This window comes from Equus caballus, chromosome 6 (assembly GCF_041296265.1).
Source record: "Equus caballus isolate H_3958 breed thoroughbred chromosome 6, TB-T2T, whole genome shotgun sequence".
NCBI lineage: Eukaryota > Metazoa > Chordata > Mammalia > Perissodactyla > Equidae > Equus > Equus caballus.
This window is the reverse complement of record NC_091689.1, coordinates 81,322,270-81,336,857: the sequence shown is the minus strand read 5'-3', so window position 1 is coordinate 81,336,857 and position 14,588 is coordinate 81,322,270. Positions and strand designations below refer to the sequence as shown.

General features: G+C 42.5%; 1 protein-coding gene across 9 annotated transcripts in view; it reads right to left on the bottom strand.

The window, feature by feature from the left end:
- The window catches only part of DIP2B (disco interacting protein 2 homolog B), a 208,110-nt gene that overhangs the window by 16,226 nt on the left and 177,296 nt on the right, over positions 1–14,588 (bottom strand). For all 9 annotated transcript variants that reach the window (XM_023643546.2, XM_023643545.2, XM_023643547.2 and 6 more), the window contains 7 exons: positions 9,974–10,083; positions 9,756–9,836; positions 5,974–6,097; positions 4,612–4,733; positions 3,442–3,553; positions 843–952; positions 223–353 (listed from right to left, as the gene is read on the bottom strand). In XM_023643546.2, coding sequence (XP_023499314.1) covers positions 223–353; positions 843–952; positions 3,442–3,553; positions 4,612–4,733; positions 5,974–6,097; positions 9,756–9,836; positions 9,974–10,083 — 790 coding nt within the window. The remainder of the gene's footprint in view (positions 1–222; positions 354–842; positions 953–3,441; positions 3,554–4,611; positions 4,734–5,973; positions 6,098–9,755; positions 9,837–9,973; positions 10,084–14,588) is intronic.

The window sequence follows — 14,588 nt, the reverse complement described above, 5'->3', positions numbered from 1 at the left end:
ATAAGATCACTGACCTTTTGTATGAGGCATAAAACTAACAGGAAAAAAAGAGAATACAAATAAAACTAGATGAACATCAGAGACACTTTAGGTGTACAAATTCTGGAAACATCAGCATTTTATTGAAACTTTACCAAATTAAGGGAGCAAAGGGAAGGATGAGATGGTTATGGCCCCAAAGACGTCCCCATGCATTCTGTTTGTTTGCCTTTCCGTTCCTACCTGCAGAGACACCAGAGTGCAAAGCCAAGTCCACAGTAAGGGTCAAGGCAGATGGCTATCTGCCGAGAAGAATATAACTCACACTGGAGCTTGATGGCTCTACAAAGAGCATTGACCGCACAGTGGGACATCTGGAAAGTGAGGAACAGGGAACAGGATGGAACTGGCAGGCCACAGAAAAACAGCTCTAACGATAGTTTGGGGAAGTTCTGGTTCCCCCCCAACTCCTCAATATCATGTGCATTTTTCATTGCTTCAAAAAGCTTAATCTAAGTCTAACTTAAGGTAACATATTTCTGTTCATTAGTCCATTCTGAGTTTCATGAAATACGAATCTGTGATTTCACACTGGCTTTCACTGTAACTCTTACTATCTGTTAGCCTCAGTGCTGGGTTCAGAACACTGCATAACACAAATTCCCGGGGATAACTTACTCCGGAAGAGCCAGTGCTTTTATTTAAATATAGCAGGGACCCTTGATCCTCCGCCTACTGGTCACTGGTACAACCATTTGGCCTCTCCATCTGAAGTCCCTGGGGGCATGGTCATCTCTATTTTCTGCAGACCTGGCATTTTACCAGCACCCAGCGAGGGAGCGAATATGCCCAGACTACTCTACCTTCACTCCTGTAAGCATGCCAGTTGTGGAGACACTGAAATCAAGATAAGCCAACATCTCAGGAGTGGGCGGTTTATACAGCTGAGGTAACCTTTTCCTGGGTAAATCATCTGCAACGAAAAGAAAACTCTGATGTCAATCAGACATGCTGGAACATGAAAACCATTGCTCTTCAACTGGTTTTCTGTGGCTTTGCTGTGGCCAAATTTAGCTCCTGGGATTTGCTAAAGCTTAAAGCTTCTCATGCTTAACCAAGCAGCTCACATGTCACTCCTAGAGGTGGGACACTCGACAGTGTAAGCAAGCGAATCTACATCAGGTAAACATAGTTACTGGAAGGTTAGTGAGGGTATTATAACACAGTAGTTGAAAATACGAAGGAAGCTGACTGCTGGTGTTCCAATCCCAGCTCTGCCATTGATCACAGATGTGACCTTGGAGGTATTTAACGTCTACGTGTCGGTTCCCTCATCTCTAAAATGGTAATGATAGGGGCCTGCCTGCTGGCACAGCGGTTAAGTGCGCACGTTCTGCTTCAGCAGCCGGGGTTCGCCAGATCGGATCCCGGGTGCAGACATGGCACCGCTTGGCATGCCATGCTGTGGTAGGCGTCCCACATATAAAGCAGAGGACGATGGGCATGGATGTTAGCTCAGGGCCAGCCTTCCTCAGCAAAAAGAGGAGGACTGGGAGCAGTTAGCTTAGGGCTAATCTTCCTCAACAACAACAACAAAAAAATTAAATGGTAATAATAGCTTCCCTCATAGAACTGGTGGAAAGTTAATGCACATAAAGCACTTTTAAAACAACTGACTAAACACTCAAAAAGTTTTAGTAGCTGTTATCATGCTGGTTTCCAGTTAAAGTTCATTAATTACACTTTAGTGCATGTTATATTAAAATGGACTGCTTTAAACGTTGTTTTTCTCAAAGTTAACATGGCAGATTTTTAAGAATGATAATCTAGAATTAGGAATTATTTCCTTTGATCATTTATTTATATACCTCTCCCTTCCCCCCAAATTTGCTTCATAAATGTGTCAAAACCAAGAATGTCAAGGATGTCTCTGGCCCAACCATGCCTCCTCAATGACTGCTTTGGCTTTCTGGATCAAGAAACAATTCTGCCTCTGGCTTTTAAATCTATCACTGGGCACCCACCTCTGCTTAAACTAAAGACTTCCTCTGTCACTTTCAACTCACCTTTGTGTCGGGCAGGCTCACTCATGTGCCTAAAGTAACCTTCCTATTGTCTGCATCACAGCCCATTTCAGGTCTTGAAATGTGACCACGTCCAATAACCACAGCAGATCTGCATCACTAACACCAGCACGGCCCATCTGCGTGACATATTCTACACGACTGTGCGTATGTCCCTCAGTAACAAACGCAAAAAGATCTAGTTCAGCATCTGGCACACAATAACCACAAATCCACGTCATCCCTACATTTAAACCATATAAACGCTCCTGAGGTGGACACCATGTGGTACTTACTGAAACAGGGAGGGAGGAAACTAATGGCTAATGCGCTTGGAATGGAGCCAAACTGGCTGGGCCTGAACTTCAGTTCTGCTACTGACTTAACCTCCCTGTGCCTCAGTTTTCTTATCTGTAAAATGAGGACAAAAACAGCCCCCATCTAAGAGGGTTGGTATAAGGATAAATTAGGTAACACATGTGAGACTCCTGGCAGGCTGTAGGACTCAATAAAAGGCGCTATGATGACGATGATGACGTGCAAGGTGTCCTACGTTATGCTGTTTAACATTCACGACCCCATGAAGTAGTTATTACAGCCCCACTGGTTAGACAGTTCTGCCCAAGTGAGCAGGGCTACTGAGAGAGTAACAGGGTATCAGGATTCAAACCCCACCTGCCTGACTCCAAGCGCACCCTCTGCCCTACACTACCACTCTCCAGAGAGCCCCGGGGCTCACCCCTTCTTTACTGCGCATACCGTCTAAATTGGTGTCCCCAGGGGATTGGTTCCAGGACCCCTGAGACCAAAATCCACAGATGCTCAAATCCCTTAGTCGACCCTCCGTATCTGCGGACGCAGAGCCCACGGGTCCAGAGGGCTGACAGTATGCTGCATTCGATATTCTCGATAAATGTGAGAGGCAGGCAAGGGTTGGGGCTATTGTAGGAAGGGGTGATCTCGGACAAGGTTATACAGAAAGCAAGTACTGAAGCTCGAGCTAGAACCAGGTCTGCCGGTTCCTAGTCTAACGCTGTTTCGAGTACATCACATCTAGAAGTCAAGGATCAGGTCTTCTCAATATTTTATATGGCCCTATATGCTCATGGTCACATCCAGCATAAAAACCTAAGCACCCTTTGACAATGCCAAGAGTAACAGCAAGACACTTTCTGTTTCAAGAGTCCTTAGCACACTGTGATCTGCTTCTTCGGGTCTGGCTGTGGCAGTTTCCAATGCTTGGGTAACACAAGCTGACTGAGCATTAAGTTTGCCTCCGTCTTAGCAGGCGGAAAGTACTGCGACGTAAGAGCTGTGTAAACCCCTTTGGCGTGAGAACCTAGGAAATCTCAGAGGGAATGCTCTTGTCCCTCAACAGCTCTGGAGGAATCTGCCTCACCTGTGTCAATGATGGTTGGCCACGTCTTCACGTCCACAGCTGCCGCCGCCTCTCGGGATCTCAATAGCCTCATTAGGGTCTGCGTGGTGAGAATGCAGACTGCTTTGCTGACCTAGAAAACAAATGGACAGAAATAAGCACAGAAAGGCTTAGCCCCCATGTCGCACCATAGGCTCTGGCTGCTGCTAAAAGCAATTTGCACACCACACCAGGCAGGGCACGATCAGTGTTTCAAAGAACACATGTAGGACAATGGAGGTTGGTGTTTGCCCTCACATTTGTCCTCTGGAAATGTGTAACACTTGACCGTCTCAAAATGACGGAATTGTTCACAACGCAAGTTATTGTTTACAACAGTGACACTCAAATATTCCATGGTTATAATCTCAGTATAAATCCCACAATCTTTTGATTTCACGAAGGTCATAATAAAATAAAAACATGGATCTTTAGTGCTCCGGGAATGAGAAGAGCCAGCCCATCTCTGAAGGGTCAGCGTTTCAACAGTCTGGCGAACAGTGAAGCTCTCTAGACCTAGAGCAGACCCTGAATCCGGGGGGCGCCGGGCTCTCACAGAGGCTCGGCTTTCCTGCTTGCTTACACATGGAAATGCAAAGGCACCGACTTCCCCCATAAACTGTCAGCGAAGGGAACTTCCCTCCCTCCTGCTCTGGCTCACCCTGCAGAATATGACAGGAGCATCCTGCTGAATTGAACTTGATGATAAAATCATCTGCGGCGAACACAGTTTTATTAGGCGCAGGCTCCAGTTGCTCACAGAGAGCATCAGTTCTTAGAGGAACAAATGTCACATAAATTGCAATTTTGTAACTCTTTGCTTTAAAGTACATTAGGATATGATGCAATACAGTTTTACCTTATTTTCTTCAATTCTCATATCCTGTAGAAACTTCTACCACCTCTACAGCAAGATTTTAATGTTCGCCTCTTTCAAGTTTGTGATAAATGCACACAATTCTCTCACCAATAACCATGTTCCCTCACTGAATAATGCTGGTCACTTTCATCAGACTAAGGAAAAGGAGGTCGTTTTCAGGAGACAGATTTGGCTTCCTGACTCAACAAAACTGAAACACTAGTAAGGATCCTCGGTTGTCTGAATCTGGACTTTATGGGATGAGGACAAGGCAAGACCCACTCGGTACTCACATCCACAATCATGCGGACCGTGGGCAGCGTGGCAGTTAGGTTCTGGGCGTGAGGAGGCCGCACGGTCACAGGTATGCACCCTGCATACAGGCAGCCGTAGAACGCAGCGATCAACTCGATGCCTGCAAGACAGAATCACTTAGCTGCCTGGCAGCACTGAGAAACTAAAAGGCAGATCTTCCAAACCAGTTTATTAAACCACTTGCCAGATGGGTATTTAGACCATAATTTAGCAGAGACCCTAGCAGAAGTTTTTTAAGTTAAGAAGGAATAGAAGGTAAAGAAGGAAGCATATAAAACAACTTAAAAAAAGATAGAGAAGCCAAGAATAAGTAACCAGAAACAAAGTCAGAAGTCAAGAAAGCTCTTGAAAAAGGTATTTCGATATCATTATTTGATATTACTGAGGAGAAATCAGAGATGCTGAACTGGGGAAATAAAAGAATGGGGAAAGGAGAGATGGAGAACCCCTGAGTTTCCTGTAAATAGTTAGAAGGCTGCTAAGTGAAGAGCAATTAGACTTCTGAGAAGTCGCTTCGTCAGAGGGTGCAAGTTTTAGGGAGGTAAAATGTGACTCAATACGAAGAAGACTCTGCAATGTCAGGACCGGGAGGGTGGCCTGCACCAGGCAGAGCTCTGCCCCATCACCACGTCACTGACTGGTGGATGGAAGGCCATCTCACAGGAACACCGTAGGAGGATTCTTTTACCAGATAACCTTCTGAGGAATCCTAGTATCAGTGTAAATAAAATAGCATAGTAAGAATCACAGAGCAAAATGAAGCAAGGGAGATAAGAGACCAAAAAAAGGTGGATGTATGAGTGGGTTAGCTGGCAGAAGAATAAAGAAAGGGACAACTCAGATATTTTACCTAAAATTTTGAATATTTACATCAAACTACCATCAAATAATTCTGAGTCCCTCTTAGTGTGAAGAGAGGGTTGTTGATTTAAATTAGAGCATGGAAGATAAAAAGCAGCATTTGAGGAATACCAAACATTAATCATGGTATGAAGAACGTGAGGTCAAAGAGTTCATGCCCAACAGGCCTTTGGAAACTAGATGAAATGGTCTCATTCCTGAACACTCCTAGAAACAAAGCGTTTCTTTTGAGGGTTTCCACAAGTCAGACGTCCTCATTCATTCATTCCTATTTACCACAGTGCCAGGCACTAAGCTAGGCAGTGGAAATGCAAGAGTAAATACAACATCGTGCTGCCCAACGCTGGGCAGGGGGCGGGGTGGCCGGGTTTACACCTTGGCCCACGCGCACAGGCTCCTGGAGGCTGTGAGTTCCTGTCCTCTTACAGCTTGTAGTCTAGAAATGGAGCGCAAGCCTAGTCTACCAGCCCAACACTCACCAGGTGGATAGAGCAACACCACGTTGTCTCCTGCATTTAGATGTCCCTTATCACCAAGAACAGACGCAATCCTCTCTGCTCGCTTATGCAGCTGCAGGCAGCTGGCTGTGCACACAGGAGTGCCCTTGAAACAGAAGCGGATCAAAGCTCAGTAAGGAAATAAAACAGTAACAGATTAACACAATTCCACACTATATGAAAGGCTTGTGCCTTGGGAGATTATCTTTAGCAAGTTATAGATTCAGTGAAAATTCTGCCAGTACCAAAAGACAAGTGCGGGATCCCTTTTCTCTTTCAATGTCTGAAGGTACTCAGTGAATAGCAACATTAACTTAAATCAAACATGTATTTACAGCCTGTCTCATTTAAGGTAGTTTTAAAAATACGTAAGAACTTTTTGGGGACTGGCCCGTGGCCGAGTGGTTAAGTTCGTCTGCTCCACTTCGGTGGCCCCGGGTTTCGCTGGTTTGGATCCTGGGCGCAGACGTGGCACCACTCATCAGGCCATCGTGAGGTGGCGTCCCCCATACCAGAACTAGAAGGACCCACAACTAAAATGTACAACTATGTAGTGGGGAGATTTGGGGAAAAAAAGCAGAAGAAAAAAAAAAGAAGATTGGCAACAGTTGTTAGCTCAGATGCCAATCTTTAAAAAAAAAAATACATAGCGAATTTTTTATTTAAATGACGAAATAAGAGGGGAGGAAAAATAAAGGAAATAAAAGCCGATGAGGGCAGGAGTGAGGTCAGGACAATACACACTGGGTATGTGGGCTCCTACATTTGTTGTGCATGAAACACAAGTTTAGCTCTGAGTTTCCTAAGAAGAAAGATGGAAACAAAAACAGTCACAATGAATCACAGTCCATCAGCAGATTAGAAGGCGGCCAACTCTCCCTGATCCTGAGAATAAGTTCTCCGGCGGGTCTTCATAACTATCCTTACTGTCGATTCAAGTCTCACTGAGCTAGGCTTTTTGAACCCGTTCCCTTGTGAAACATAACACACCAACGGGAAAGTGCATAAAATATGAAGGAAGAGCTTAATGAAAAATTATACAGCAAGCATCTGCGTAAGACCCAGCAAGACGCGAGAAAGACCACTGACAGCAGCTCAGAAGCACCCCCTGGGGCCCGCCGGGCCAGCCTTCTCTCTCCCTCCATAGGTCCCTACTGTCTTAATGTTAACTGCTGATTTCTTTTATTTAAAATATTTTTACCACCCATGAAATATTTGATTTTATATAACTGGAACTGTACTGTACATATTTTTGTGTTTTGCTTCCTTCTCTCAACATTATCTTGAGACAGCGCTGCTGCAGGGCACAGGTGTAGTTCATTTTCGTTGCTGTATTTAATCGTATGAACATACAACAATTTATTCATCCATTCTACTGCTGATGGACACTTACTCTTGTACATGTATCCTGGTGCATAAATATACGAGTTTTGGTTGGGCTTAGACCTAGAAATGGCATTGCTGGGTCATTGCATATGCTTATCTTCAACTTTACTGGATAACGCCAAATTGTTCTTTATCATGCCAATACCACAATGTCTTAATTATTGCAACTTTATAACTCAAAAAAAACCCCTCACAATATAAAGTTTTACCGAGCTGTTTCTTTTACAAATAACTTTTTTATTTCATTAATATAAAATTGTACAAGTTCATTATAGAAAATTTGGACAATATAAATAAATATAAGATGTAACCACTATTAACATTTCAGTGTATATTTTCTTATTTTTTAAAAAATGGGTATATTTATACATAAATTCACATGCAACATTAAAAAGAAAGCTATCTTATTGTACTATATTCCAGAAGCTGTGTAGTGCATTGGTTAAGAATGTGGGTTCTTAAGCCAGTTTGGGTTCAAATGAAAGAGCTAATTTCTTAGTCTTCCCTCTTACTAGCCCTGCGACCTCAGGCAAGTCATTTTATGTCTCTGTGCCTCATTTTCCTCAATCCTAAAATGAACTATAACATAGAAAGCACCCAGAATAAGGTCTTCAGTAAGTAATCCAATATTTATTGAAGTTTATGTCCTACTTTTTCTGCTTATATATTATGAATATTTTCTGGGTCATCAAATATTTTTCTATATCATTGTTTTGAAAGGCTGCATTGTATTTCATCATGTTTATATGCCATAATTTACTCAGTCAATTGTCTGTTGTTGAACACTGAGGTTACAACAGGAAAATGAATATCCTGTTGGCTAAAGGCAGGGTTAAACTCATAGGGCCATTTCTTACACCATTCCTCATTTTGGTCCACGGTACAGCAGCAAACTAAACTTCAGGAAAAACAATTATCTGAGCCTGAGAGAACAGTGATGTATGGTTACTAAGCTTTCTAGAGGTCTGGGCTAATCCGAGGTAAAATGTTAGAATATGCAGAAGAATAAATGGACTACATGTCCTTTCGTCCTCCATATATGTTATTTCCCTAACCAAGGAGCAAATTTGAATTTATGCTCGCTAACAAATATCTGGAGTATGGATTTCACAGGGCTCTAATTTTAACTATAAGTGGAGTGGGGAGCAAGCTGGACTGACATCTTCTTGCTGAAATGCAAGGACCCTAACCGATTCATGGCTTGAAGAGAAGCCCACTTCACGCAGAAGTGGAGCAAGAAGTCCCAAAATTTTGTACCACAGAGCAATGTTTCTTAATATTTTCATTGATTTTTCACTGAGATGCACAGGATATTCCTATCATTAAGTTCTATCATTGTACAAATTCTCAAAGGTCTGTGTGTGTGTGTGTGTGTGTGTGTGTGTGTGTACATATCAGTATCAGAATCTAAGGGGCTGGGGCAGAAAAGGGCAATTTGGGTAAGTCCTCTAAGAGATTCCAACAAGCCCTCCAGTCTTGCCCCTGCTGGTGAGAAAGACTGTTATATGCCGTGGTCAGAGCTTTTAGCCTCTGACTCAGCCATTAAAACAAACACCTCTCAGCCGACTCCGACAGAATGCACAACTTAAAAAACACAGCATTCTGAGCCAGCCCTGACGGCCTAGTCGTTGAAGTTCGGCATGCTCCACTTTGGCACCCTGGGTTCAGTTGCCGGCATGGAAACACACCACTCATCTGTCAGCCATCCTGTGGCAGCGGCTCACAGAGAAGAACTAGAAGGACTTACAACTAGAACATAGAACTATGTGCTGGGGCTTTGGGGAGAAACAAAAAAAAAGAGAGGAAGATTGGCAACAGGTGTTAGCTCAGGGTGAATCTTTCCCAGCAAAAAAAACCCAAAACCCAAAAACAATAATCTAGTGAACTATCCATCAGAAAGCAGTAGTTAAATGTACTCTTGAATAATTTCCAATTTGTTTTTTATCTGTTAGCAATAAATCATTTAAGTATGTACTAAAAATAAATCTGGATTTTAAAATGTTGATCTAAAGTAATCTTATTCTTGGCATAAATCAAAGAATTAAGAGTCAAATTTGGTATAAAATTACAGGACTTAGTGCATTCCGAGTACTGTAGGTCTGTGTAATTCACTGTGGCCCCCACCGTTCCTAGCAGAACTCCATAAAGACGACTTGACGTAACACGAGAAGAGACAGCACTAAACAGCACCCCAGGAGGCCTCTTTCAACTTCGCAGTGATTGCACAATTTATCCTCGGATGTCAAAACAACGAGAAAACAGTAACTCCTTCCTCAGAATCGGCAATAAAAATTTTCTGATGAAAGAAAGAGATCAAGAGTGCCTAAGACACTCCCACAATATTCAGCTGATTAGAAATACAATTGAATTTTTAATACCTTGGCATTTAACAGCATGAAGAGTACATGGTCAGGAGTTGCCTGGGCTCGCCACTGCAAAATCTCCGCCAGAAACTGGTGCTGAAGTCATAAAGCAGAAAAAAGAATCGGGGTCAGCAACTTTTTAGAAGTTGGACAATGCACCTCCCATCTGTTACCTGAAGTATAAGTTCTGTCCTTGGCTTGTTTGTAAAAATCAATGCTTCTGGAGCACTCACCTTCCTCACCAAATCATTCTCTTCGATTTGCCCGAGATCCCTGCCTGCAGCTTGTGCTATGCGTTTTCCAGCAACCAGATTCCCAACCATCACAGAAGCAGGGCCTACACCTGTAAGTAAAGGCAAAAATCAACTCTCTGAAGATGGTAATTCAAGCTACATATTGCCAAAGCATTTCCAGGCTAACCAAAACTGGATCAAACGTTCATTCAACAACACTGACTGAGCGCTCTCCAGGCACTGGGAACACAGTAGCAAACAAGAAGACAGCTTGTATTCTAGTGGGGAAAGGCAATCAATAAACGCATACAGTTGTCCCTCAGTATCTGCGGGGAATGGTTCCAGGACCGCCCCCCATACCATTATCCACAGATGCTCAAGTCCCTTATGCACAATGGTGTAGTATTTGCATATAACCTATGCACACCCTCTCATATGCTTTAAATCATCTCTAGATTACTTATAATACCTAATAAAATGTAAACGATATGTAAATAGTTATTATATTGTATTCTTTAGGGAATAATGACAAGGAAAGAAAGCCTGTACATGTTCAGTACAGATGCAGCCATTGTTGGCTTTTCCATCCACGTTTGGTTCAATCTGCAGATGCGGAACCCGCAGATACAGAGCGATGACTGTAGAAAAACAAATGATGTCACGTAGCAGGAAGTGCCAGAAAAAAACAAAATAGGACCAGAGGACACAGGGATGGGGGTGGAGAAGGGCAGGTGGGCTCCTGTAGCTTGGGCATAGGGAAGTTTTCACTCTGAGGACAGTGGGTTGCACTGGTTCCCACTGATAAATAATTTCATCTGCTCCAATCACGATACAATCCTAAAAGTGGGCTTAACAGTAGTGAATATCTAGTCTGGAAAGAAATCTGCTATCTACGAGGACTGTGGGTGAGTTCATCAGGAATATCAGAAGGGCTGTACTGAAAGTGAATAATGAAATCCAGATTGTGGGACATTCTGCAAGACAACTAGCCTGGGATCTTCAAAAAGGTCCGTGTCCTGAAGACAAAACAGAGTTGGGAGCTTTTAAATTAAAGGACATGACCACTAAACGCAATGCATGACCTTGAGTGGACAATGGATTTTTAAAAAATCAGCTGTAACAAACAACTGGAGAAATCTGAATACAGACTGTATACTATTAGGTGACATTGTATTAAGGTTACATTTCTTAATTTAAAAAAAAAATTTTGAGGGTGAGGGGCTGGCCCCATGGCTGAGTGGTTAAGTTCGTGCGCTCCGCTTCAGAAGCTCAGGGTTTTGCTGGTTTGAGTCCTGAGTGTGGACATGGCACCGCTCATCAGGCCATGCTGAGGCGGTGTCCCACGTCACAACTCAAAGGACCCACAACTAAAAATACACAACTATGTACCAGGGGGCTTTGGGGAGAAAAAGGAAAAATGAAATCTTTAAAAAAAAAATTTTTTTTTAAATACTGAATTCAGAGGATGTTTTTAAAGATTTTATTTTTTTCCTTTTTCTGCCAAAGCCCCCCAGTGCATAGTTGTGTATTTTTAGTTGTGGGTCCTTTGAGCTGTGGCATGTGGGATGCCGCCTCAGCATGGCCTGATGAGGTGCTATGTCTGCGCCCAGGATCCAAACCAGCGAAACCTTGGGCCGCCGCAGCGGAGTGCGCAAACTTAACCACTCCGCCACAGGGCCCAGCCCCCAAGGTTACATTTCTTAATAGGATAATGGCATTGTGGTTGATTAGGAAAATTTTAGGAGAATGTTTCTGTTCTTCAGAGAGACCTTGCTGAAATGCTTAGGGGTGAAGTGTCATGATGCCTCCAACAATTTACTCTCAAATTGTTCAGTCAAACAAAATGTTAACAGTCGGTGAATCTAGGGCAAGGGTCACGGGTGTTCATTATACAGTTTTCTTTCAACCTTTCCACAGGTTTGATTGACACTTGGGGAAAAAAAAGGGAGACCCCTCCCCCCCTCAAGAAAATCAGTGCTCCGGTGCTGCTGCCTGTCTTCGTGGGCACTTAAAGACTAAGACACAAACTTATCAAACTAGGAAGATGGCTAAAAGATAACACGACTTATCACCAGCTGAGCTTGGAATAATGCTGACACTACACTTGGATTAAGGTTAACTAACTTTTATTGCCAAAATCTGTTGATCAGAAATGTACTGGAACAGCTGGAACAAAATCATTTAAATCACAGAATCACTCTTAAATATTTGAGAAAGCTGCGTAAGGAGTATACAGGAATTCTGTGGCAATTTTTTTGTAAGTGTGAAATTATTTCAAAATAAAAAGTTAAAAAATTTTTTTAAAAACCTCAAAAAGGATAATGTACTCCAACACACTGACCGCTGAACAGTTTTAGTCTACAAAGTGTCTACTGTAATTTTAAGTATAATATGCAAAATTCCTTCCTAAGAAATTGCATAATAAGTTGTAGATATATCATGTTAGAGACAGTCTTTTACAAAGGCAGGGACTCAGTGCACATGACCGTAAGTTGCCCAATCCTGGATTCACACTGTAAAATTAATAAAGGCATGATATTTTAAAAAGGGAATTTTTCAGAGCAGTTTAAAACAACAAAAATAATTCAGCAGCAATTTCTTGCGGTCCTTCTTTGTGCATTTCTTGAGTCTATGGGTCACAGAGAGTGAAAATTGGAAGCAATAACACCTCAGAGGCTAACTGCTCTTTGCTGTACCTGTAAACATGCCTTATTATTTTTCCCACAAAACTCAACTTCCTGTGGCAAAGACCACTAGTTATCAACCCCAATATCCATTCTCTTCTTCCTTAAAAACAGAACCCTTAGTTTTTTGTTGGGCAAATGCCTGGAATAAAGACTATATTCTATGGTGTGGGAGAGTAATATGTAAAGTACTATGTGCAATTTCTAGAAAATATATTTAAAGGAGAAGAGTATTTCCTTCTTTGCCTTCTTCTCCCACCTCCTAGCTGGAATGCAGGAAGGATGGCTCAAGGTCAGGGAGCCTGACTGGACCCTGAGGCAGGATGCCAAAGACGGCTGTGGCAGATTGTGTTATTTTCCTACAACCCTTCCTCTCCTCCGTGTCCTTGCTGTGACTACAGGGGAGGGTACACCTCCCTGCTCGACTGACTTTGGACACGGGCCGACTTGTTTTGGACAATGAAATGTTAGGGGACAAGATACAAACAGAAGCTTTAAATATGCTTGTGTGTTTGGCTTGCCTTCTTGCTTATGCCATCTGCCTTGAGAAAAAAATGACCCAGGTAGTTGCTGGTCCCATGATGAGGAGACACAGGGAACAGTTCTGAACCCAACCTACAGCCTGGAGCCAAGCCAAGCCCAGACGACCCCAGCCAAGCTCAGATCTACATCCCATGAATGAAAAATAAATGCTTCTTATTTCAAGCCACTGAGTTTTAGGGTTATTTGTTATGCAGCATATCTATAACAACAGTTGACTGATGATAAAAACAGAGCAAAAAGATGGGAAGCTGGAACCACAATGACTGAGGAGCTCCCATCCCAGCCCTGGACTGTCTAGCTCTGGACTTCTTTTACCTGAGAGAGAAATAAACCTGTCTCTTGTTTAAGAGGCTGTTATGTTTTTCTGAAACTTGCAGCCAAAACCAGTCCTAACGCATTCCCATTCTTTACACAATAGCTCCAGTAGGCATCTCAACGAGATTTTTGTCATCAGGCTGCCTTGACACCTTTTCCATCTTCCTTTTCCTTTCCTTTCCTTTCTTACCTCACTCCTACCCATCTCAACTTTCCTGTATTCTTTGTAAACGCCGACTTCTCATGCTATCCTCATGTCATCTCCACACCATCTACACCATGATTTTCAAACTGCCATGGTCCGATCCATATGCATCCCGTTAAGATCTGAGCAGGCAATCACAACAGACAGCAAAAAATACAGAATCCAAACCTAATGCTTCCATCAGACAGGTGGCTACCGTGCCTATGGGGGCTCAGGAATAAATCTTTTATACAGGTTTTACCAAATAAAATTGGCTGAAATCTGGTTAGCAAAAGCAATGTTTGAAACACCTACTATGTCTCTAAGCATCTTTCAAGCATCTACTATGACATGAAAAGTTTTGTTAAAAAAACCCTAGATTAAAGGCTATTTAAAACAGTATCTTACTCATATGATGAATATAGGACTTCAGTCTAACAAGATTTGAGATGGAGGAAGATTTCTGTGTTTTATACATCTGTCAGACACTGAAACAGGGAACGTGTTTGAAAATACTTCTTTTTCTACATTTCTTAATTAGTAATGTACAGACTTCTTGATTGTGACTACCCCTTTACAATATTAGCTTCCATAAACTCTTATTTCCATTAGCAGAAACTGATAAATATCATATATAGTTTAGCTCAACGTACATCGTTACTGAGATAAGGTTAGCGGATGAGTTGACGATATCTAGGTAAACAACTGTGATATGGTCTTCAGCCACCAGACCACTGAAGCAACTACTGCAGAGTGCATTAACATTTCAATATCTGATGAAAATTTCCTAGAGAGTCAGAGGCTTACTTTACATTTTATTACTGTACGTCATGTTCACCTTTCAGCAAAAGCTGTCTCACAGAAATATAATTAAATGCCACACTTCTCA